Here is a 26,551-nt window from a genome sequence, read left to right on the forward strand (position 1 = left end):
ACAAAGTGGACAACTTCTGTTCTCTACACAGACAAAAGAACCAGCCAGCCAAGGACGCCTTTGCTCGCCCTTGGAACTCAGGCCTACTATACGCGTATCCTCCGATAACGCTAATAACCAAAACTCTAGTGAAGCTACTACAGGACAAGGGGTCCATGATACTCATAGCCCCATATTGGCCTCGACAAGTATGGTTTCCCACACTTCTAGACCTCTCAGTCAGGGATCCCATTCGCCTGGAAGTAACTCCCACTCTCATAACTCAGGATCAGGGTCGGTTGCGCCATCCCAACCTTCAATCCCTCTTCCTGACAGCATGGATGTTGAAAGCTTGATTTTACAACCACTCTCAATCTTTCAAAAAATGTCTCTCAAGTGCTTCTGGCTTCCCGTAAACCTTCTACACCAGGGGTCGGGAACCAATGGCTCGCGAGTCAGATGTGGCTCTTTTGATGGCTGCATCTGGCTCGCAGACAAATCTTTAATAAAAAAGTAAAAATCTAACAAAACCCCCCACAAGACCTCCAAAATTAATTTACTACAACACCCCACCCTCCTGACCCCCCCAAGACCTGCCAAAAGTCCCTGGTGGTACAGCGGGGGTCCAGGAGCGATCTCCTGGACTTGGGCTGTCGGCTGCCAATAGTCAAAATGGCGCCGACGGCCCTCACTATGTCACTGGGGTCGACCAATGGCGGCGGTAGCCCCTATGACATAGTAAGGGCAAAGGGCCGTCGACGCCATTTTGATTACTGGCAGCTGACGGCCCTTTGCCCTTACTATGTCACAGGGGCTACCTGCCGCCATTGGTCGACCCCAGTGACATAGTGAGGGCAAAGGGCCGTCAGCGCCATTTTGACTATTGGCAGCCGACAGCCCAAGTCCAGGAGATCGCTCCTGGACCCCCGCTGTACCACCAGGGACTTTTGGCAGGTCTTGGGGGGGTCAGGAGGGTAGGGGGTTTTGTTAGATTTTTACTTTTTTATTAAAGATTTGTCTGCGAGCCCTGGACCCCTGCTGGACCACCAGGAACTTTTGGCAGGTCTTGGGTGGGGGGGGTCAGGAGGGTGGGGGATTGTAGTAAATTAATTTGGTAGGTCTTGGGGGGGCATCAGGAGAGTAGGGGGTTGTAATAAATTAATTTGGTAGGTCCTGTATGGCTCTCACAGAATTACATTTTAAAATATGTGGCGTTCATGGCTCTCAGCCAAAAAGGTTCCCGACCCCTGCTATATAGATTGATCAGAGTGTCAATCAGTAGGTAGTTCTTCTGTTGCCCAGAAATGGGCCACTTAGCTCAGGCATCGGGGCTGTTCCTAGGGCCTGGTGAATAGGGACACCTACCCCAGGCCCTATACTATCGTGGTAGGTCCTCCAGCACTATAAATTCCTGTCAGCTTGGGAGTAGACTCACATGTCAGCAGTCCAGGACACCACTGCAACTGATTGATCCTGGGTCCTGTACCCACTAAGATCTACCTGCATGACAGGGATCCTTGCTATGATCTTTTGGAAGAGTGTAGGAGAGTAGATGACAAGAGATTCTGAGAGAGTGTGCTCTATCGTAGCAGACTATGAGATCTCTAGCTGAAGCTGACTGAATTCTGGTTTTCTGCAGCCTCTGGAGGGTTCTTTACTGCTATTCAATTGCTATATATACAGTAGGGTGAATATTAATGTTTCTTCTCATTTTTGAAAGGCTACATGCACAAAAATTCTTTTGTGCGAACTTTTATATTCTGAGTGTGCTATGAGCCAGTATAATGCAAATGATGTTGGGATTTCTTGTGCCCACTGTTTTATCATATGTGTGGGTTCATGACCGGTGTGCACACGCACAGCTTAGAGGGAACAGTAGTGAATATACTGTAGAGCTTACACATGAAACTAACAATTTATGTGATTTGCTTTTCTTTGAAGGGGAAAATTATATCCTGTGACCTCATGTTTGCTCGTCTTCATGGCTACACATCCCTGGAACAGGTGACTGGGCTCCATATAACAGATGTGATTCCTTCTTTAGTGATCCCTGATCCTGGCAAAAAGATTCCAAAGGTAAAAAAATATTTTCCTGCCACAGAAACAGTTCTTGGCTCTCAAAATCACCTCAAGAACTATCTAACAGAATTAAGGATCATAGACTTTCTCAGCTGGAGATGGGACCCAGACTTCCAAGTTACTGCCACAGAGGCTCTCCTAAATGTAAACGGAACCCAGATCTCCTGATTACTGCCCTGTAGACTCTCAGGCCCTCTGCTGTCAAAGGTTCTAGTAACAAGTAATAGAACTTAGGTCTCCTGGTTAGTGCCTTAGGGCCTCTTGTATTTGAGGATAGAGCTACATTTTCAGCAAGTATCCTGCTACAAAATCCAGGACTCTTGGATTTTGTTACTGTCCATGTCTACAAGGTAGCACTCAGAATCATTGGTTACCACATATCAAAGATTAAGAGGGCAATAATACATAGGGGACACTCCATAAAACTAGCAGGTAGCAAATTTTAAACAAATTAGAGGGAGTATTTTTCATTCAAGCTGTGGAATTTGCTGCTGGAGGATGTTATCAAGGCATCTAGCATAGCTGGGTTTAAAAGGGAGTTGGACAAGTTCCTGGTAGAAAAGTCCATAAATCATTATAAGCAAGATAGGCTTGGGACAGCCAATGTTTATTCCTAGGTGTAAACAATAAAGGATGGGTCTACTCTTTGGAATCTGTGAGGTTCTTGTGACCCAGACTGGCCATTGTCGCTTAATGGACCTTTGTCTAACCCAGCATGGCATTTTGTATGTTCTTAATTTTCAGATCCCATTTCTATAGGTAAATGGCTGTGTGTGTGTGTGTGTGGGGGGGGTCCTTTGAAGATTGCTCACCGTATATATGCAGGTAAAATTGTGTGTATAGTGGTAGTGCAACCATGATTTTACCTGTAGTGAAAAATGTTCCTGGGGTAGGATTAGGGAGGGGTTTACTAGTACACACCTACTTTTGAAAGTTGAAAAGTATACACATACATTTGCTCAGAAACAATACCTACAAAAAATGCAGATGCAGAGTTGTGCAGGTAATTTTTCTTAAGCAGTTTTCAAAGGGAATGTTTTCATTTTGAACATTGGCACAGTCTGCGGGTTAAAAAATATGTGGGTTTGACACTTCTGCATTTCAAAATTGCCTTCTTAATAGACCTGATTGCATATTTTATTCATTTTTTTTAAATGTTTTTTTGAATGTTGGTTTTATTTTGCTTTTCCATCAATAGCAGGCTGAATTAGCCATGATCGTGAGTGTCGTCACCTAGCAGCACCAGACGAACTTGTCTCCAAACTAGTAGAGCTTTGAGCTCTACAGAGCATATGCAGGATTTCCCATGTGGATGTTGGCTCAGACGCCTCCTCAGTCTTTTGTTCTTGCTTTGCACAGATGGTCATTTTGTCTCTCCTCAAATTTTTCTCTAAAATTCTATTTTTTCTAATTCTTGCTTCTTGCAGCAATGCAGAACAGCACTTTTCAGTGCTACTTGATAGGCTTAAAAAATAAGAGAGAAAACATTCTGTGTTCCCTCGAACCCTCTGGAACGTCTCAGACATAGCAGCAAAAAAAAATCATTAGCAGCTTTAAATCCTGTGTCTGTGGCCAGATCATGTCAATATTAAATGGCCATGACAGGTGTTGTTTGCCTTGGTCCGGATCATGACCAGTCCAATTACATGGCTTGTGGCAGAATATCCCTGTGTACAGAGATCCTGGGCAGCAAAAAAGGCAGGCCTCCGGATTCAAGTAAAAGGGGGTCTTCCTGAAGTCATCACTCATCTAGCTCTTCTGGTAGCTACCGAAGTAATATATTGTAACTGTACTCTGTTACCATTGGAAGGGAAGTACCTTGAATGTATCACTTTAAACGTGAAATGATAAGAGGACTTCAATGTCTTACTCTGAAATAGCTTAAAGCATATTTTATTTAAATGAAAAATTGCCGAAAAAAATATTAATACAAAAAGTAAAATTCGAACACAGGTAAATTAAAGACATATGATTTAAAGATGATTCCACAAGCGGCTTAAACAAAGAACAGAGATGCTCAAAAAGACCGCGAGATGGTTTGAAGGTCTATAAACTACTAGACTTGCACTTAATGTATAAACAGTCAGGCCTATCCTGTAAAGTGCGGCCGCGTTTACCCTGCTCCTAAGCCGCTTTTTACTCACGTTCCGGCCGCGTTAGCCCTTCCTGCGATCCCGAATCCCCTTTAACCTACTCCTACCGCGTCCTAAATTCCCCGGGCAACCCCTTCTGCACGCGGCATGTATATTGCATGCAAACGAGCGAATTAGCTATTCCCTAGCATCCTGTAACCCGCGCCCCGACTATCGCTAGTTTTCCCTGCCGTTTTGTCGCGCGTTTAACCTGCAAACTTACCGCCTACCCTGACCCCTGCGGTAGAGGCAGGGGTAAGGGTAGGCGATCATGGGTGCCGGTCTCCGTGGCAGCCCCAGTCCTCTCCCCTGCTCCCGAAGCCAAAAAAAAAGCGAAAAAAACGTTGCAGCCCCCCTCCGGACATCTGATTGGCTGCTCAAGACGTGACGTCACGACGTTTGGCGTCACGGCAGCCAATTGAATGCACAGGGGCCGCTTTCCCCCGTGCTGGCAGCCATCTTCCCGGACGAGGCAGGGGAGCAACGATGCCGGACGGCTGCAAAAGTAAGTCGGGTCGGGTCCCCTTTTGGTTTTTTCGCTTCGCCGCTGTCATCTCTTCTCCCCTCCTCCCGGAGCAGGGCGCGAAAAGCAGCCTTGCTCCGGGAGGAGGGGGGACACTGACAGCGAAGCAACTTACTTTTAGCTTTTTGAAAAAAAACCAAAATTGCTGTCCGTGTCTATTCTCCCCTCCTCCGGGAGCAAGGCTGCTTTTCGCGCCCTGCTCCAAGAGGAAGGGAAGACACTGACAGCGGCGAAGCAAAAAAACCAAAAGCAAGAAGTAAGTCGCTTCGCCGCTTCCCTCCTCCCGGAGCAAGGCTGCTTTTCGCGCCCTGCTCCGGGAGGAGGGAAGAGTGAAGCGGCGAAGCGAGCGACTTTTTGCTTTTGGTTTTTTCGCTTCCTGGTATCTGTCATTTCAAATGACATTTGAAATGACAGATACCAGCGTGGCGTGAAGCCTTAGGCCCGCGCACCCAGGATACTGTATAGGCGCTCTATCCAGTAAAATGGGTTGCGCGGGTCTAAGGCTTTTCGGACATGGTTTACATTTAAATAAAATTAGTGTTCAGGATCGAGCGGTAGGTGAGCTGCACTGTGCGGGCGGTAACCGCGGGTGCCGTAGGCACTAACGCAGCTCTTCCTACCGCTCGGTACTGGATAGACCTGAATGTTATCCTGTTTAATGGGATCTGGTTCTTAAAAATTTGATCTTTTGAAATATTTGAACAAATTGATTGTTGACGTTGAGTTTACAATTAGCTACCAAAGTAAATCATCATCCGGAGCTTCCTCTGCACTCAGGCTCCACACCAATGGGTTATGCACTTCTACCAGGAGATGGAGAAAACTGATTCGCTGATGTCACCGACACATAGCCCTGCCTCTACATCAGCCTGCCAGTATTATCCATCTCCAGAAGATGGTGGACATGCATCTCCATAGTGGGATGTGCCCGTGTTTAAAAAAAAAAAAAAAAAAAAAAGGAAGAAAAGAGGTTGCGCTCCTGAGGTGACACCAGACTGGTCCCTCCCTCAGTTGAGCTGTTGAGCCTCAATGCCTGGCCAGATTTAGAATCTAAAAAGAGAGTATCTGAGGAGAAGGGGGAGCTTGGAGTGAAGGCTTGTGCCCTCTCCCCCCCCCCCCCCCCCCCCCATAGCCGCTGACCCAATCGTGCTTTCAACTGGGAGAGTTGATCTCTGGTAAAAGAAAGGAGAGAAGGTTATAGGATCCTCTCTTCCTACCCAGGTCATTTCTCCCCCTCAGCACTTAACTCCCCACCTCACACACACCTCCGGTGAGTTAGCAGAGAGTGGAGGTGAGTGGCTTTCTGGCAGCATGCACCAACAGCGCAATGTTCATTCCTAGACCCCACATCGCAGGTTCTGTCGGTTGGCTGAGTGGTGGGTGGCTAGGCCTCAGCAAAACACTTAGGCTGTGGTGGGTGTTTTTTTCTGTCCGCATCAGTACAAACAGTGTGGCCTTGACCTAGAGTTGTCATGCACTTACATGTGCATGTATGCTCACAAACCAACAGCCTAGACTTGAGCATATAATTGCACAGGTATGTCCGCGCATACATTGGTGTGCTTGCAGGAGACCATGTAGACAGGAAAGTGGCTTTTTGGTGGCTAAAAAGTCTAAACATCTTTCTGTTTCTTAAGCTTGCCATATAAGGGCAATCCAGCCGTCACTTTCATTTCACCTATACCAGTGCTATTTGGAGGCTCAAGGCGATTTGTCCCCCAAGGATTTTGATGCCATTGTGTTCCCCTCCCTTTTCCCACTACCGAAGGAGGGCTCTGAGAGGGGCACAAGAGATGATATGATGGACACCTCCCTTCCATCCCTTATCCGAATGGGAAGGACATCCCTGGGGTAGGGTTGGGAAAATGCCGTGTTCAGTCCCATCGGTCTTGGTATAGATTCAGCCACCTCCTGGGTGGAGTTTTTCAAGGGGCTACAGGCCTTTGTGAAAGGAGGTCCAGCGGAGGCTAAGCAGCTCCTCAAGGATGGGACGTATCATAGGTCTTTCCACTTGGCATCCAGGTTGGGCAAGCGCCATAAGGAGGCTGTCCATGGTGAGGTAAAAGAGAAATAGAATCGTGACTCAGAGTCCACACCTCTGGAAGAGGGGGAAATTCCACCTAACTTGGAGCCACATGAGTCCTATGTGGCTTGTGCCCTCTCTCCCCCGTAGCCGCTGACCCAATCGTGCTTTCAACTGGGAGGGTTGATCTCTGGTAAAAGAAAGGAGGAAAGGTTATAGGATCCTCTTTTCTTACCCAGGTGGAATTTCCCCCTCTTCCAGAGGTGTGGACTCTGAGTCGCGATTCTTTCCCAAGGATGAGTTGCCAGGTCCGTGACTCAGACCCTGAGAATGCTCAGAGTAGATGAGGGGTGATGCTACGGAGCTACAGAAAAAGATCCCATCTTGATTACCTTGCACAAAGTGTCCTGTTTCTTTCTGCTCCTGGAACCAGTACTCCAGAAATTAGTTTTAAAGGTGGGTGGGTCTGTACCACTTGGATCTGAAGGCAAGGGAACAATTGCAATTCCCAAAGGTTGATGCTCTGGTGTGTGCTGTCACCAAGCGAGCTACCTTCCCGGTCAAAGGTGGAGCAGCAGTGAAAGATGCTCATTATAGAAGAATTGAGGCCATCCTCAAGCAGGTGTGTGAAGCAATGACAATGAATTTGCAAATAGTTTCTTGCTGCTGCTTGGTGGCCTCAGCAGGTTTGCGTCTCTCTCAGGAGGCTCAATGAGCAGGAACAGATAGTGGACTGACTATGAAACCAGGAGCCACATTTTTTGCTGATGCGTGCTGTAGCTTGGTGCATATGGCCGCTTGAGGTTTAACTTCCATGATAGCGGTCAGATGCTTGCTGTGGCCGCAGAACTGGTCAGTGGATACAATTTCTAAGTTGAATTTGACAAGGTTACCTTTTAAGGGTTCTCTCTTGTTCGGGAGTGCATTGGAGAAGATGGTGAATCCAAGAATTTGCAATTTCCAGAGAACAAGAAAGTGGCATTGTGTGTTCTTTTGGGGCGAGAGACTATTCCAGGGACTTCCATCGTTTTCGCCCTTATAGATGAGCGCCAGATCAGAAGGCGCATCCCTTCGGAAGATCAGTCCTTTCGGCCTAAAAAGCCAAATAAGGACGCAGGCTCACTTTTATCTCAGGAGGGCCCAAATCACTACAGACCAGTGGGTCCTGGATGTAATAAGAAATGGCTCCAGAATTTCTTGAATTCCTCCGGGTGCCTTTATGGTAAGAGAGTGGCAGTGGAGGCTATGTTGAGAAGGCTGATAGTCCTCAGGACCATAATTCCAGTTACCAAATCGAGGAAAATACAGAGTGGTGTTCTATTTTATAGTTCCCTAAAAGGAAGAGGGTTCCATCCGATCAATCCTGGACATGAAAGGAGTCAACAGGAATTTGCCTGTAACTCACTTCAGAATGGAAACCTTATGCTCCGTAATATGGCAGTACAGAAAGGGGAATTCCTCACATTTCTTGATCTGACAGAAGCCTATCTACATATCCCCATTTAACAAGAGAATCAATGTTTCCTTCATTTTACCATTCTAGGCACCATTATTAGTTTCAAGCCCTAGCGTTTGGTCTGGCTACGGCACCCAGAAACTTCTTCAAGATCATGGTGGTAGTGGTGGTGTCTCTACACAAGGGAGGGCATTCTAGTCTGTGCATATCTAGACAACTAGTTAATTCAAGCCAAGAGTGCAAAAGAGTTAATTGGCATCTCTCAAAGTGATTTGGTCTAATTCAGGAGCTAGGCTAAGTGGTGAACTTAGCCAAGAGCAGTCTACGGCAGACACAGACCCTGGAATACCTCTGAGTACGATTCAGTATGAAGCGGGGCAGAGTGTTCCTGCCAGAGAAACGCATCCAGACGTTGGTGACTCAAAATCAGTCCTTGAGGATGACCATTCGCTCAACGGTGTGGACTTAACTGCAGGTCTTGGGGTTGATGACAGCAAAGTTGGAGGTAGTACCTTGAGCGAGGGGCATATGCAGCTACTGCAGCGTGTGGTGCTGTCAGTCTAATCCACAATTACAGGAGTACACATTAAAGCCCCACTTGCCGAAGGAAGTGAGCGAGCAGTTGCAGTGATTGCAAGTGGACCACTTCAGGAAAGGAGTGCTCTTGGAAACACTGGACTGGTTGGTGCTCATTACAGATGTGAACCTTCTGGGTTCACATCTGTCAAGAATTGGCGCAAGATTGGTGAAATGCTGAGGAACGACAGTGGACCATCAATCGTTTTAGTTCGCTTGGCGTGTGTACAGTTCATCGAGCAGTTGGCAGGTCGAGTGATGAGAGTAATGTCAAACTGTCATGGCACTGTCACCTACATAAATCATCAGGGTGGAACCAGAAGTCATCAGGTGTCAGTGGAGATAGATGATCTTATGGGGTGTGCAGAGCAACATCTTCAGGCATTTTCTGCCTCTCACATTGCAATGTTAGAGCCGACTTTCTCAGCAGACAGCCCCAGGAGAGTGGGAGCAGCTGGAAAATGCTTTTCAGCTCATAGTGTCTCGATGGAGTCGTCTGTATCTGGGTTTAATGGCGAGCTACAGCAATGCAAAAGGTGCCATGGTTCTACAGTCCCAGAAAGGACCCGAGAGAACTGAGAATCGATGCTCTCATCAAATAGTGGCTGCGGAGCGGGATGTTATAGGAAAATTGGTTCTTACCTGCTAATTTTCGTTCCTGTAGTATCACAGATCAGTCCAGACTCCTGGGTTATGCATCCCTGCCAGCAGATAAAGACAGAGAAATTTTTACTGACACTGCTACATCATCATTTGTGCCACCAGCAGTTCTCAAAGGACAAGCAGGATGGTAGTCCTCACACACGAGTGACATCATCAGATGGAGCCTGGCACGGAAAACTTTTGTCAGAGTTTCTAGAAACTTTGACTGACACACTGAGCATGCGCAGTATGCCACTATCCATGTGTCCACGTGGGATCCCTCTTCAGTTTCTTTTTCCGCGAAGCTGAAGCCTCGCAGTTGTGGAGCTCGCACCTTTTTGTTGTGGAAAACAATCATTTCCCAAGTCCCGTCAGGTCCCTCTGCATTTTTCGGGCGGAGGGTTCCTCAGTCTCAGTAAGTTTCTCTCCTCAGTCTCCCCCCCCCCCCCCCCCCCCCACCTGTTCTGTGGGCGATCCGATGCCACCGCTGCCTCCTCAAGCTGACCTGCCCTCGACAGCCTTTGAGGAGGAATTAAAGATGTGTGCAGCTGGTGGTCGGCCAGGTCCTGCAGGGTATCGAGCGTCCAGTTCCACTGGGACTGCCACCGCCACAGGAACAGACTCCATCAGTGATTGCACATATGTTGGAGTGGCTGTACCTGCTGCTCGGTGTTTTACCAACGCAGCCAGCCCAGATGTCTCGAGTTCCTTCATTATCAAAGAGTGCATCGCTGCTGCTGCCACTGGTGGCTATACCAGTGAGTGATTCCTCTGATGAGGAAGGTCCATTGGGGTAGACAGCACCCCGACCGCACATGACATCCCGGCTGGTGCTCGCCCTCCAGAGGTCTTCAGACCTGATGCCATCGGAACTGCCAATTCCCCCAGTGCTCCCGGTACCTATGGGGCTGTCTGTGCAGAGGCACCCCTGGGTTCCACCAGTGCCTTTGGTGCCTATACCAGTTCCTCCCATGCCCCTGAGGCAGTCAGGGTTTTGGCATAAAGCCTCATTGGGGGGCCCCACCTCCAGTGTCTCTGGGCAATCAGAGTGAGGAGGATGCCCCCTACGATCCCTGGGAGGGAGAGGCATCTGTTTCCTCAACGGAAGATTCTGAAGACTTGCCCTCCGAACCCTCTCCCCTGGAGGAGAGACATAAGTCCTCACCAGAGGACTTGACTTTTGCTGGATTTGTAAACGCCATGGCGTAGTCGGTGCCTTTCCAACTTTTAACAGAGCAGGATTCTAGGCATAAGAACATAAGAAATTGCCATGCTCGGTCAGACCAAGGGTCCATCAAGCCCAGCATCCTGTTTCCAACAGAGGCCAAACCAGGCCACAAGGACCTGGCAATTACCCAAATACTAAGAAGATCCCATGCCACTGATGCAATTAATTCACCAACTTGAACATGCAAGGGAATCCTTGTTTGGTGGTTGTTTTGTACGGAGGTTTTTGATAAGGGTAACCGATTTGCAGTTATCCTTTTCTTTTCCTCCGTCTATTATTCTTTTATTAATTTCAAAAATACTTGTAAAGATATTCACTTTTTTATGGATTTTTAAAATTTCTCTTAAAATCCCTTCTCCCCTACTGCTTTTCCGACCCATTTCGATTTCTATTTCATACTTATCAAGGTCGTCGCCTTTATTGTTATTTCATGGGTATGGAGCTGCATGTCCGACACGGGCCATGTTTTGGCACAGTGTGCCTGCTTCAGGGACTGCGGGAGAATCTACTGTGTCCTATATGGGGTTCACAGCATTCAAGTTACCTTCAATATATGAAAATATTAACTTAAACATTATTTCACAGTGTATACACTCTTAAATCTATGCCCACCTTTTCATTAAAAAACTTACTTTTCCAAACTTCATATGTCAAACGTGCGACGCCTTATGTGCTTGCCTGGGCGTCTAGTCTACTCAGACTCTTTTATATGCCTGCCTAGGGAGTACACCTCCTACTCTCAGTCAGATCGAGGCTGTCTCAGGTGTATATAATCAAGCTCGTCTACCCTCTACTGGCTTGTATTTGCAATCCAGATAACTTAGTGTGTCTGATATTGATCTATCAAAATCCTAACGTTGTATAATGTGATGTTTCTATGTGCAACCATGCGATATTATAGTGGTTTTGTTATTTTTTTGACTTTCGAGAGCGGCGGACCTGATGGAGGACTACGTCTAATTAGTAACATTTACTCTGTTCATATCATGCGGACCTGGTAGAGAACCGGTCCGTACAACGTCCGCTGAACATTCCTGTTTTTTGTTTGACATCATTGATTGACAATGGGGGCGTTTCCCGGGCGGGGCTCAAAGCCACGCCTGTCTGTAGATTAGCTATTTGGTCGGCAATCTCAGTAAAGTTCCTCCTCAATGCAATCAATAATCTCTCCTACTGCTGTATTATGTATCTTTTCATTGTTTGTATTTACTAACCAAGAAATTTGTCACTATTCTAATCCTTGATTACTACTACTTTGTATTTTTGTTTAGCGGACCTGGTGGAGGACTTATGTCCGCTTGGCCCGTGCGTATCAAAACCCAATTAATGGGATCATAATAGTCTACTATCTTTCAATGAATGTTGTAATCGTAATCCTTGAGATCTGAAACAATTTTTTATTTTAGTATAATGTTGCTTCTTTGACATTACTGATTGTCTCTGGAGGCGTTTCCGGGCGGGGCACGAGGCCGCGCCTATCTGTCAATTCTCTATTCAGACGACGATCCCAATAATGGTCCTCCTCAATGCAATGTGCGATCTCTCCTACTACTATTATGTGTGTCTGTTGACTTTTTATTGTATTTACTTTTAAGTGAATTTTTTCATAGTCATGAATTACTGTGCTGCTTCATTTCTTACTTTTTAGCTAACCTAATGGGAAACTTGTGCCCATTGTTTCCACACGTTTCAAAACTCATTTAATTCAACCATTTTAGGAGGCTGGAATCATTGAATGTTGGATATAACCCTTTAAAAAGATTATATTTGTTCTTGTTACATATCATGTGTTTTTTCATTTAAGATGAGTAGTCCCTAATAGTGAAGTCATCCTCTCCGGCTTACTTTTGTTTACTTTTTATTTCCCTAATATATTGTTGTATTCCTTATTCATTGTTATGTTACCAATATACTGTCCAATCGATCTCTCGATTAAGTCCTTTTGGAGCCACAGTATCCCAAGTATATATGAACTTCTGTTCCATCTGTACTAATTTAGTATTTAAGTCACCACCTACTCTCAGAGGATCTACCCTGTATCGGGGAGAATCTCTTCGGCGACAAAATTGAGACAGTAGCGCAACTGAAGGACTATCACAAAACTCTTCAACAGCTGTAGGCTAGCACCTCGCACTCTCAGTCCTCGGGCAAGAAGCTGCCCAAACAACACGCAAGAGGTCCATATTACCCGCCGGCGTCTAGGGCAAGATCCCAGCAAACATGCTAGGCCAAGGGCACGACAGTCACGTACCCCTCGACCGGTCCCTGCCCCACCACAGAACCCTGCCATGGGGGTTTTGACTGGTAGTGAGGAGTTTGAGCCCGCAAATCCTACCACAGGGAACCGACCCTCCAGTAGGGGGCTGTCTGCAGCTTTTCGCAGATCAATGGGTCTATCCATCAATCAGCAGGGGTACAGGTTGCATATCCAATGAGCTCCTCATTCTCCGTGTCCTCGGTGGAGATGTTCAGAAAATATTTTGATTAGAGCTCTCTGCCCTCTTAATGGCTCGAGCAATCAAATCTGTGCCGCCAAACCAGTAGGGCGAGGGGTTCTACTCCAGGTATTTCCTGATTCCCGAGAAAACCGGTGGCCTTTGCCCCGTACTGGATCAAAGGGAGTTAAACCACTTTCTTGTCAGAGAAAAATTCAGGATGGTCTCATTGGGAACTCTGATCCCTCTCTTCAGGGCTGGGGACTGGCTCTGTTCCCTCGATCTAAAAGACGAGTACACCCATATTCCCATTTCTCCCACTCTCCGAAAATATCTCCGCTTCGTGGTAGAAATGGATCACTACCAGTATCAGGTACTGCCCTTTGGCCTGGCATCGGCACCCTGCATCTTTACAAAATGCCTGGCGGTGGTGGGAGCTTATCCCAGGAGGCAACAGTTACATGTCTTCCCCTACCTCGACAATTGGCTCATCAAGAGCAACTCCAGGCAGGGGGCATTGCATTCCCTGCATTCCACCATAGGTGCTCTGGAGGACCTAAGATTTCTCATCAACTACCCGAAATACAACCTTAAACCGTCGCTTCAGTTGGACTTCATTGGAGCCAGGTTTGATACTGTCCAGAGGAAGGCCTTCTTACCCTGGGACCAAACATTGGCCCTAATTTCTCTAGCGAGGGTAATCTCGCACGGTCCTCATGTCTTGGCGCACCAGTTTCAGTGCCTTTTGGGCCATATGGCAGCAACGGTTCACTTGATTTGCTCGGCTAAACATGCGCAGGGCACAGTGGACATTGCGCTCTCAGTGGTGCCAAGCCACCCAGGACCTTCGGGATCACATCTTTTTTTTTTTTTGTGTAAATAATTTTTATTAACAGGGTTTTAATAACAGGCACATATAGGCATATACAAACCAGTATAGAACCTGTCACAATGAGAAAAAAAAGACATAAGGAATGCATATACATTAATTTGCTAGGGTAGGGCTGGTACAGACACTCGCTGAAAACCTTGATGTTCACCCTTTTGTACTGTGTTTGTAAAACCCCATCCCTTTTTCATCCCTTCCCATGGTATCTCATCTCCCCCCTCTCCCCTCCCCCTGGTACTGAGCTTAATGTGTAACAATACAGCGAACAATTAACAATACTGATACTTCATGAGGCATCTCTACATGTCCATAGTTGCTACTATATGGTAACCCTTCCACAACGTCGAGCACACAGGGCATCTCATGAGCAGCCAAAAACCAAACAATAAACAGAACGTTGCACAACAAAATCAAAAACAAAAGTAAAAACAAAACATAGCACAACATAAGAGAACTGCTGTAGAATAGTGTCCATTTCAAGATTCCGAGGTCTAGAAGGCAAGAAGAAGAGAGGCAGGTCCTTCTAGCTCACAGGTCTGACTCCCTGTCGTAGTCCCTGGCTTAGCTGTACCCAGGCTTAGCATGGCAGAAAAGTGGTCTTGCCCTCCGGGAGCAGAGATATGTAGTCAGCCCATAGTTGCTTAGTATCAGTATATTTTGAAGCTGACTTTTGCCTCGCTGTCAACAATTCCATATGCAGAAGCCAAAGTATTTTCTTCTTCCAGACCTGTTCAAACTGTGGCCTCTGTTCAGTCCACTGTGCCAAAATCGCTGTCTTTGCAATGAGAATAAATTCCCCTAGTAATTGTGTTTGGCATTTTGTCAACTTGCCTTCTGGGTGCACTGGCACTCCAAGGAGCCACCCCGCTGGATCCAGGGGAAGTGTCCAGCCCCACATCAGTTCAATCAGATGCTGTAGAAATTTCCAAAACTGTTTGCACAGCAGGGCAGGTCCAAAACCCATGATAAAAGTTTGGAGAAGAATTGCCGCAATGTATACACTGACTGTCGGAGACTATCCCCTTATGGAAGGCTTGAGTTTGAGAGTAGTATGCCTGATGCAGAAATCTATACAGTTTCTCCCGCAAAGGTATATTTTCAACCGTGGTCGGGATTTTAAGAAAGCAAGTTCGAATGTCTGTTTCCGAGATTTTCTTAGGAAGTTGTGAGTTCTATTTTGCGGTAACAGAAATCAAAACAGGGTTATCCACAAGATCTTTCAGTGCTGAATAGTATTGAGAGCATGTGTTGTGTTTCCCATCCTCACCAGAGAGAAACTTGCCTAATTTTGTACAATGTGAAAAGGTGGATTTAACCTTCTGTTCCTCAAGTAAAAAATGTTGCAATTGTAGGTAGTCGTAGAAACCCTCTGAGGGAAGCTGGTAGTGGTCTCGCAGCTCCTGAAAGCTGAGGATTTAAAACGGGTCAGAGTCCGCCTGTATGACTTGCGACATATATTTTAGTCCCAACTCTGCCCATGTTTTAAAAAGGAGTTGGGTCATTCCCGACAAAAAACCTCGGATATCCCCAAATTGGCAGGTAAACGGTGGAACTTACATCCACCTTGAGCAGTTTACATAGAGATCGCCACTGTAAACGAAGAGGTTGGATAACCACACTATTTGTTATATAAACCGGCAGGTTTCGGCCATCCAAATGTAAAATGGCCCCCTGGGCATAAGGAGCTAACCAGTGTCTATAAAGGTCCATTGTAGAGTGAAATTCTGTATCATGGATCCAGTCCCAGGCATGTTGGAGTAGACTCGCCTGGCTGTAGCTTTCCAAATCAGGGCAGTTGAGACCCCCCTGCTGCCTAGACATCATGAGAGTTTTTAGTGGGATACGAGCTCGTTTACCATTCCAAAGAGATCGCCTGAGGCCCTTGCGGACCTCCAGAATTTCATTCTTTTTAAGCCACACAGGTATCATACGAAAGAGGTATAACCATTTTGGAAATTTCCATCATTTTCAACAGTAATATTTTCCCAGAGAGCGAGAGAGGGAGCCCCCACCAAAGATCCAGTTGTCTAAACAGTTTTTGTTTTAAGGGGCCTATATTTAAGTCATATAGCTGATGCGGCTTAGCCGGAATGAAGACCCCCAAATACTTAAGGGCTGATTGGACCCACTTCAGAGGAAAACAGCCTGGCCATGAAGTTTGCAAAGTTCCCAAAACATCTAGAGCCTCTGACTTGTCAATATTTATCTTTAGCCCAGCAAACCGACCAAAGGTGGCTTGAATCTGGAGTACCCTCGGCAAAGACACAACTGGATCGGTTAAAAATACCAGCATGTCATCTGCAAAGGCAACCACCTTAAATTGGCCTTGTTTGTATATTAGCCCTCTAATATGTGGAGATTCAGCTAGTTTCCTCAACAAAGGGTCCAATATTAGAATATAGGGGATAAGGGGCATCCCTGGCGGACTCCTCTCTGAAGTGGAATCGCTTTGGAAAGTATGTAGTTTGCCCGGATGTACGAGACTGGGGACTGGTATAAAATAGAGATGGCATTAATAAAGGGAGGTGGGAACCTAAAACGTTGCAATACAGAAAACATATAGTCCCACGACACATGGTCGAAGGCTTTCTCCGAATCAAACCCGACTGCTAGGGCTTCAATTTGGGAGGTGTGAGCAGTTTCTATCGCCGAGATTAGCCTTATTACATGAGCCCCCGCGTTCCTTCCATTAACAAACCCCGCTTGATAAGGGGATATGATCTTCTGTAGAATGGAAGTCATGCGGCCCGCAAGTATCCGGGCATAGAGCTTGAGGTCACAATTTAAAAAGGAAACAGGACGGTAGGAGGCAGCCTGACATGGGTCCTTCCCTGGCTTAGGTAACACTACAATATGTGCATCTGTAAAATGGGCAGGAAAAAGGCGTAGGTCTCGTGCATTATTGTAGAAGGCTGTCAGTGGGCCTAACAAACATGGGTTTAAGATCTTATAGTATTCTGCAGTAAGGCCATCTGGCCACGAGGATTTGTGGGTTTTACTAGTTTGTATTACACCCTTGAGCTCCCCCTCTGTTATGGGCCTACTAAGAAAAGCCTGCTGCTCCTCTGACTACTGGGGTAGCGTTAGGCCTTTGAAGAAATCTTCCTCCTTCCTCCCCCCAAGCCTGTCTTCCTTATAAAGGCCCTCATAAAACTGCCGGAGGACTTCACATATTTCGGGACTCGTTGTGACCTGTGATCCCTTCGGCGATTTCAAACTTCCTATAAATGTTTTCTTCCGCTTAATGGCCACTAATCTCGCCAATAATTTCCCAGACTTGTCCCCATGGCGGAAGAATTTGTGTTCCAAGGTTTTTAATGATCTTTGGGCTCTTAAATGTAAATGGGCATTCATCGCCGTTAGGCATGCCCTATAGGTATCCTTATGAGACGGGGTGGGGGACTCTGCTAATACTCTTTTAGCTCGCGAGAGCTGAGCTTCCAATTCAAGAATATCTGCATTAAGCTTTTTCCGTTGCATTATTGAGTAGGCAATGATTTCCCCTTTGAGGGCCACCTTACTAGCTTCCCAAAACAACGCTGGGTCCCCACTGTGTTGGCTATTATTATTGGCATAGTCAGCCCATTTTTGTCTCAGGAACTGATGAAAATTCTTATCTTCCGTTAAATTTCCCGGGAACCTCCAAATTCTCTGACTCTGCCTGGGCCCAGAGAGCCAAAAATCCACCCATATTGGCGCATGATCTGCCACCACTATGGCTCCTATATCCGCCCCCTCAACCCTAGCAAAAAGGGTGTCCGGGATAAGGATATAATCAATCCTGGACAGTGTGCTGTGTGCTTTAGACACGTGTATACTCCCGTATGCCAGGGTGCAGCACTCTCCATATATCCAACAAACCCAATGTCTTGCAAAAGGTAGAGACCCCTGCCTCAGAAGACAACTTATGTCGCAGTGGTATCTGCGATTTGTCTAAGGTTGTGTCCAAGACACTGTTAAAATCGCCGGCAAGAAAAAGGTCACCTTGCATGTTAGTCAAAAGGACTATAATTAGCTGATTAGCAAAAGCGGGGTCCGGTTTGTTTGGGGCATATAAATTGCAGATAGTGATAGTTTGCCTGGCAAGGGAGCCTATAATGATAATATATCTACCAGCGTCATCCTTAATTTCATGTAATAGGGTAAACTGGGTATTCTTGTGGACTAAGATTGCTACACCTCCCTTCTTCCCTTGAGCTGCTGAAAAATGACAGGCTGCAGCCCACTCTCTGCAGAGTTTCGCACTCTCCAAAGGATTTTGATGCGTTTCTTGCAGGCAAGCAATATTTACTTTCAAACGCTGCAAATGTTGGAAAACCTTTTTCCTCTTAATGGGCTGGGATCCCCAATTAACGTTCCAAGAAATTAAACTGTATTTATTCCCCATCAAGCTAGTTAAAGAAATAGCATTATTATCCAATCAAAAGGGGAAAAGGAAATAAAATAGAGAGCAGGCCCCCAGCCTAGCCCGCCCTCATACCAGAGTACCAGCCACTTCACAGTAAAGACACCTTCTCGGAGACCCGGCCTCATAAAGTATCTCAAACTAACCAAGCAGTCAAATACAAATAAAAGAACCAGTACCAGCATGTTCCCCCCCACCCCCACCCCATATTAACCCCAACAAACTACCTAGACTCTGAGAGTCATTCAAGGAGGTCATATTTGTGTGTGATCAGGAGGCACAGCGCTCCCACCCGTCACCATTAGTGAGTAGGAATGTAGCTAGACAAAGAGAAAAAATAAATGTAATCACCAGCAATAAATGGTTTCTTATGTAGGGAGTCCAAAAACCCCTTCGCCTCTTCAGCAGTCTCATAGGTGGTCCATTTCCCACCATGATTAATCAGCAGTTTAGCTGGAAATTGTACAGAGAAGCGCACATTATGCTCAATTAGTTTGCTGCAAATCGGGCCGTATGCACGCCGCATAGCCGCTACCTTTACGGAGTAATCTGGAGCCAAGCGGATTTCAGTCCCCTGAAAACGCAGAACTGTCTGTCTGCTTCCGTGCTGCCTGCAGGATGAGATGTTTATGGTGGAAGTTTAGTATTTTGGCGATAACCGTGCGCGGGCGATTCATGTCCTCTCTCTTGGCACCTATACGGTAGATTCGTTCGATCTCCAATGTATCTTGCAGTTCTGAGAGCCCTAAAGTGTCTGGCAGCCATTTTAAAATAGAGGGTCGGAGAAGGTGATCTTCCAAAGTTTCAGGGATTCTGATGAAACGGATATTTGACCTCCTAGCCCTATTTTCAAGGTCTTCCAATTTTTCTTGTTCCTTCACTGTCTTCTCCAGGTCCGATACCTTCCCTTGTAAGGTGGTGACGCCGTCTTCTAAGGAGGACGTCCTCTCTTCAACTTGGGCAAGGCGCGGGGTATAGTCCTTAAGGGCCTCTTGCAGGGAAGAAAGTAGCACCGAGATCCCTTCCAATTTTGTATCAAGTACCGCGCTCACCGCGTCCTTAATCTCCGCAGTCATCGGGTGTAAGGAGAGCCCAGTCTGCTTCTTCCCTCCGCTCATTTCCTCTGCTGGTGCGACTGCCATTTTGGGCTCCAGGCCTCTGGATTTTTCTTTCTCTTTTTGCAATTTTCGGAGGCATAACGGAGGGCGATTTAGACATAAAGGTGGTTATCGACATAAGCGCTTCAAATACAAGAAGTTTTGAGTGTCTTGGCTGGGTTTTTACTGGTGGATGGTGGCGGGTAGGAGATGTGTTGCCCGGAGCGAGAGCGTTTGCGTCCGGTCTCGCTCACCACATCACATGACCCCCCCGGGATCACATCTTAATCACCACTTCGCTTCAACAATTCCTTGTGTGGTGGGAAACCCTATCCAACCTGGAGAAGGAGATGCCTTTCAGGGTCGCTCAGATGGAAATCGTTCTCACCACAGATGCATCTCACATGGGTGGGGGGGGGGGGGGGGCGCGCGCCTCACGTTGTGGGCCTCACTACTCAGGGCCACTAGTCCGCCAAGGAGCGGCATCTCCAGAAAAATTTTCTGGAGCTCCAGGCGATCCAATATGACCTATGGGCATTCTGGGATCACTTGTAGAATAAGTGATCCCTGGTTCAAACTGACAACCAAGTGGAGATGTGGTACTTGAACCGGGGGGGGGGTGGGGATTGGGATCGTTCCTCCTCTGCCAAGAAGCAGTGCAGATTTGACCCTGGACTCTCTCGCAGGGCATTTTCCTCCAGGCCGGGTACCTCCCAGGGATGGACAACATCCTGGCAGATTCACTGAATCTGACTTTCCGGCCCAGGAATGGTTCCTGAAACAGGAGGTATCGAACCGCATCTCCCACCTTTAGGGAACCCCAGATATAGATCTGTTCACATCTCTGGACAACAAGAAAGTAGATCAGTTCTGCTCCCTGGTCTGAGTGGGCGAGAGGTTGATGTCAGACGCCTTCTCGCGTCACTGGGACACCGACCTCCTGTATGCTTATCCTCCACTGCCACTAATCTCGAAGACACTCCAAAACTCCAACAAGATCAAGGCACCATGTTCCTGATTGTGCCTTTTTGGCCACGCCAGATTTGGTTCCCGCTTCTGTAGGACCTGTCCTCAAGTTCCCCAATCTGGCTGGGGTCTGCTCCAAACCTGATCACGCAGAATCAGGGCAGACTACACCACCCCAACCTCTGAGCCTTATCCCTCACGGCATGGATGTTCACTGGGTGACCCTGCAGACCCTGGGCCTTTCGGACAGCATGTCCAGAGTCCTGGTGAAGTCCAGGAAGCATTCCACAAGGAGATCTTACAATCTCAAGTGGAAGAGGTTCTCTCTTTGGTGTGAGGATAATGGGTTGGACCCATTCCCATGTTCCTTGCCAAGGCTTTTGGACTACCTGTTGCACCTCTCCAACGCTGGTTTGAAAACCACCTCTGTGAGAGTTTACCTTAGTGCCATCGGAGCATATCATCATGGGGGGGGGGGGGGGGGAGAGTGCCTCCATATCCTCCCATCTGCTTTTAGGGTGTTTTTATGCGAGGTCTTCTGCAGCTTAAGCCCCCGATATGACACCCAACGGTCTTTTGGGACCTCGATGTGGTCTTGACCCATCTCATGAGGGTGCCTTTTGAGCCCCTAAGATCATGCAACCTGCAGTTCCTATCCTAGAAGGTTGTCTTCTTGGTGGCGATCACCATAGTGAGCAGGGTCAGTGAGCTTCAGGCTTTAATGTCATATCCACCTTATACAAAATTTTGTCATAAGGTGGTTCTGTGTACACATCCAAAGTTCCCCCCAAAGGTGGGTAATGTGTTCCATCTCAGTCAGTCTATTGTCCTGCCCAGGTTTTTCCAAGGCCACACTCTCACCAGGGTGAGCGTGTCCTGTACACTCTGGATTGCAAAAGGCCCCTGGCCTTTTAACTGGAACGAACAGCACCGCACTACCAGTCCATTCAACTTTGTCTCCTTCGACAAGAACAGGTTAGGAGTCGCAGAGTCCAAACAAACAGTTTCCCATTGGCTAGCGGACTGTATTTCTTTCTGCTATGCACAAGCGGGACTGCAGCTTGAAGGCCATGTCAAGGCTCATTTGGTTCGTACCATGTCAGCTTTGGTGGTTCACTTGCATGCAGTATCTGTACACGAGATATGAGGGTGGTGACCTGGAGTTCCCTCCACACCTTTGCTTCTCATTATTGTTTGGACAGAGATGGGATGACATGAGTCATTTTGGCCAGTTGGTCCTCCCTAATCTCTTTCAGCCATGAAAACCCAACTCTTCCTACTTTGCTCCCTTTCTTTGGGTGCAGGCTGTCTCCCTGTGTTCTAGCAGTACTGGTTGTTGTGCACGTTTGCACCTGTTAAATGCTGCCTCTGTTGGGAGCAGCCTGGAGCTACAGAATCACCCAAGTGTGAGAACTACCATCCTGCTTGTCCTTGGCGAAAGCAGAGTTGCTTATCTGTAACAGGTGTTCTCCAAAGACAGCAGGCTGTTAGTCCTCACGAAACCCATCCGCCACCCAGCGAAGTTGTTTCTTTAGGTTTATTTTATTTTTCACAAATTCTGTTATAAGACTGAAGAGGGACCCGCGTGGATAGTGGCATGCTGGACTGCATCTGATGAAGTCACCACGTGTGAGGACTAACATCCTACTGTCCTTGGAGTACACCTGTTACAGCCAAGCAACTCTACTTTCCTCAGTATTGACTTGTACCCAAGCATAAAAAACAGTTTATTTATTTATTTTATTTATTTATTTGTGTTTTTCTATACCGGCATTCACGGAAGTTCGTATCATGTCGGTTTACATAAAACAAGGGGTGAGCAATACATTATAACGTACATAGCTAAAACGTAAGAGTATACATTACAAAAGTGTGTTTTTTTAAACTTTAAAGAAACTTGTTAACCAGTCTGTCTTCCATACTAAGAAAATCTGTATTCCATATCAATAAAATCAGATGAGCAGACTCTCCACCTCCACAGATTAGGTGGGTTCTGGACTGATCTGTGGTACTACAGGAACAAAAATTAGCAGGTAAGAACCAATTTTCCTTTCCCTGTACGTACTCAGATCAGTCCAGACTCCTGGAATGTACCAAAGTGCTCCCTACTTAGGATGGAACCTGGAGAGGTTTTCTCACAAAACACACTCACCAAAAGACCGGGACTCCAGAGCCGCCACATCCAAGTGACAGTGCCTTACAAACGTATGCAGCAACTTCCAAGTCACCGCTCTGCAAATTTCCTCTGGCGAAACCATCTGAGCCTCTGCCCACGAGGCTGCCTGAGAGCATATAGAGAGGGCTCCCAAACCCTCAGGAACCGGACGACCTTTCGTTATGTTCGTCAAACCAATGGCTTCCTTGAGCCACCATGCAATAGTAGCCTTAGAATCCTGAGAACCTCTCTTCAAACTACTCCACAAAACAAAGAGTTCATCCTACCTCCTGAAATCATTTGTTACTTTGAAATACCTCAACAAAGCTCTTCGTACATCCAAAAGCTTAAGCTCCCTCACATAAGACGTGGAAGAGTCCATCTCAGGAAAGGCCAGAAGCTCTGCAGTCTGATTCACATGAAACGTCGATTCCACCTTAGATAAAAATGAGGGTGCTGTCCGTAACACCCCAAATCTGAAATATGCAAGAATGGATCATGGCAAGATAAAGCCTGCAACTCAGAGATTCTCCTAGCTGAACAAATGGCCACTAGAAAAACAACCATAAGGGTCCAAATCCTTAAGCGTCGTTCTCCGAAGAGGTTCAAAAGGTGCCTCACACAAACATCTGAGGACAAGATTAAGATTCCGAGATGGGTAAACTCTCCTACCAGTGGGCGCAAATTCTTAGCCCACCGAAGAAACCGAACCACGTACGGATGAGAGCAGCCCTCTACTTTGCCTTGTAGGCAACCAAGAGCAGCTACCCGAACCCTAAGAGTTGAATGCCAAACCCTTGACCAAACCCTCCTGAAGAAAGGACAAGATATGAGAGCCCATAGATTGAAAAGCGTGCATTCTGTTCGATACACCAGGACTCAAAAACCTTCCAGACTCTTACATACAAAAGAGACATAGATGTTCGCCTGGCTTGAAGAAGAATAGCAATAACCGCTTCAGGGTACCCCCTACTTCTCAATCGCTGCCTCTCAAAAGCCATACCGCTAGACAAAAGTGAGCAGCCTGGTTCGAAAATATGGGGCCCTGCTGAAGAAATCCTGATAGATGACCAAAGCATAACGGATTGTCCACAGCCAAGCTGATTAGATATGCGAACCACGGTCGACGAGGCCACTCTGGAACCAGCAATACTATGTTGTCCAGATGTTTCTCTATCCACCACAAAACCTTGCTTACTAGAGGCCATAGAGGAAAAATGTAAAGAACCACCTTCTGAGGCCAAGGCAGCACCAGAGCATCAACACTCTTGACCCCATGCTCTTTTCTCCGATTGAAAAATCAAGCCCCCTTTGCATTGAGGCAAGTCGCCATTAGATCCACATGGGGACAGCCCCACCTCTCGCAGATGAGCTGCATCGCTGCCTCGGACAGCTCCCACTCTCCTATATCTATTAACCTTTGACATAGAAAATCCGCTTGAACGTTTGCCACTCGTGCGATGCCGCTATCCGCTCCTGGTATTGCTCCGCCCAAAGAATTAGCTCTTGAGCTTCCTTAGGCCACTGCTCGACTCTTGGTTCCTCCCTGCCGATTGATGTAGGCTACCATCGTCACATTGTCCGATATGACCCTCACCTACCAACCTTGCATTGAAGGCAGAAAAGCAAGTTACGCTAAATGTGTCACTTTGTCTCTAAGCGATTGATAGACCAGGAAGCCTCCTCCATGGACTAGCTGCCCTGAGTAGACTACTGCTGAAACACCACCCTCCATTCAGAAAGATGTTGTAAGAATCACCCAATCCAGAGCCTCCAGCTCCATGCCACGAACCAGATTGAAATTTTGTAGCCCCCAAGACAGGCTGTCCCTTGCACTCCCCTTGAACGGCAATTAAAGACTAAACTCCTGTGAGAGCGGGTTCCACCAAGATAAGAGTTCTTTGTAGAGGCCTCATATGTGCAAAAGCCCATGGTACCAACTCCAGGGTCGAAGCCATGGAAACCAGAGCCTGCAAATAATCCCAGACCCTGGGCAACAGTAACACCAACAAGCGCCAAATTTTCCCTTGCAGTTTCAAAACATGCTCCTCTGTGAGAAACAACTTGCCCTCCTGAGTGTCGAACCAAGCTCCTAGATTCTCCAGAAACTGTGACTGCACTTGGTGACTCTTTGCCAGGTTGACCACCCAGCTGAGTGATTTGAGGGTACTGACTACCTTCTGCACTGCTTGGTGACAAAGGTTCCTTCGACTTCCCCTTGACAAGCTAGTCATCCAGATAGGGGTGCACAAGAACTCCTCCTTGACGGAACGCCACTGCCGCCACCACCACCACCATAACTTTGGTGAACATGCAAGGTGCTGTCGCCAAACCGAAGGGAAGAGCCTGAATCTGAACATGCTGACCCAGAACCATGAACTTCCGGAATCGTTGATGATCTGGCCAAATAGGCAGATACGCCTCCGTGAAATCCAGAGATGCCAGAAATTCCCCTTTGCGCACTGCCACTCTCACCGACCTCAGGGTCTCCATCCGGAAACGCAGAGCCTTGAACATAAGAAATTGCTTTGCTCAGTCAGACCAAGGATCCATCAAGCCCAGCATCCTGTTTCCAAAAGAGCCCAAACCAGTCCACAAGAACCTGATAAGTACCCAAACACTCAAAAGATCCCATGCTACTGATGCCAGTAATAGCAGAAGTCATTCCCTAAGTCAACTTGATTAATAGCAGTTAATGGACTTCTCCAAGAACTTATCCAAACCTTTTTTTAAACCCAGCTACACTGACTGCACTAACCACATCCTCTGGTAACAAATTCCAGAGCTTAATTGTGCGTTGAGTGAAATAATTTTCTCAGATTAGTCTTAAATGTTCTACTTGCTAACTTCATGGAGTGCCCCCTAGACCTTCTATTATCTGAAAGTGTAAATAACCTATTAACATCTACTCATTAAAGACCTCTATCATATCCCCCCTCAGCCATCTCTTCTCCAAACTGAACAGCCCTAACCTCTTCAGCCTTTCCTCATAGGGGAGCTGTTCCATTCTCTTTATCATTTTGGTCACCCTTCTCTGTACCTTCTCCATCGCAACTATAATCTTTTTTGAGATGCAGCGACCAGAATTGTACACAGTATTCAAGGTGCAGTCTCACCATGGAGCGATATAGAGGCATTATGACATTTTCTGTTTTAACCATTCCCTTCCTAATAATTCCTAACACTCTGTTTGCTTTTTTGACTGCTGCAGCACACTGAGCTGTCCATTTCAAAGTATTAGCCTAGATCTTTTTCCTGGGTGGTAGCTCCTAATATGGAACTGTTGCGACCGTCGGTCTGCGACCTGCTTCGCCCCGCCTACCTTACTCTTCTTGCGGCTCCTCTCGCTAACCTCGGACTATTGGCTGCCGCGGCGTCTGTCTTCCGACCTCTCTGGCATCCCCGGACCGGCTTTAGTGCTGCTTCCCGCCATGCTCCTCCAAGGTACCATAGAGTGCGCGCACGCCGCCCTCCTCTTTATTTCCTCATTGGCACAAACCTCAGGGGCATCCCCCTGAGATGACGTCACACTGCCCGGATATTTACGCCTACCTCTTTTGCTAGCTAATCGAGTTAGCAACAACTGTGATTACTACGGATGGGATTCGCTCTCCGTACCGAAGCTACTCTGCCATTCCAGCGTTCTCTGGAACTCTTACTGCTAACTGGATACCCGCTCCTCGGGGGCCTCTTCTGCTTCTTTCAGGTGCTATCAGGAACCGGTACTCGCTCCTTGAGGGCCCATGTTCCCTGAGTCGCTGCCTGCATCTACAATCTTCTCTACTTGGAAGACTTCACTAACAGTATCCATCTGTGAGTACAACTACCATCTATTCCACAGTACTGCTTTCCTGGAACCAGATACTCGCTCCTCGAGGGCTTGCCCTCTGTTCCAGTGCCAGACCTCTCGTCTAGTGCAACCGCTGTGTGAGTACAGTATCACTGAGTCTCCCTGCTCTGAGGGAT

The 26,551-nt window shown here is 47.1% G+C and overlaps 1 protein-coding gene across 6 annotated transcripts in view; it reads left to right on the forward strand.

The window, feature by feature from the left end:
- Nucleotides 1-26,551, forward strand: part of PASK (PAS domain containing serine/threonine kinase) — a 266,283-nt gene that overhangs the window by 72,511 nt on the left and 167,221 nt on the right. For 4 of the 6 annotated variants that reach the window (XM_029615600.1, XM_029615604.1, XM_029615603.1 and 1 more), the window contains exon 6: nt 1,921-2,055. The exons of 1 other annotated variant lie outside the window; for it this stretch is intronic. In XM_029615600.1, coding sequence (XP_029471460.1) covers nt 1,921-2,055 — 135 coding nt within the window. The remainder of the gene's footprint in view (nt 1-1,920; nt 2,056-26,551) is intronic. One more of the 6 variants, XM_029615605.1, reaches the window with a different exon arrangement.

This window comes from Rhinatrema bivittatum, chromosome 9 (assembly GCF_901001135.1).
Source record: "Rhinatrema bivittatum chromosome 9, aRhiBiv1.1, whole genome shotgun sequence".
NCBI classification, from domain to species: domain Eukaryota; kingdom Metazoa; phylum Chordata; class Amphibia; order Gymnophiona; family Rhinatrematidae; genus Rhinatrema; species Rhinatrema bivittatum.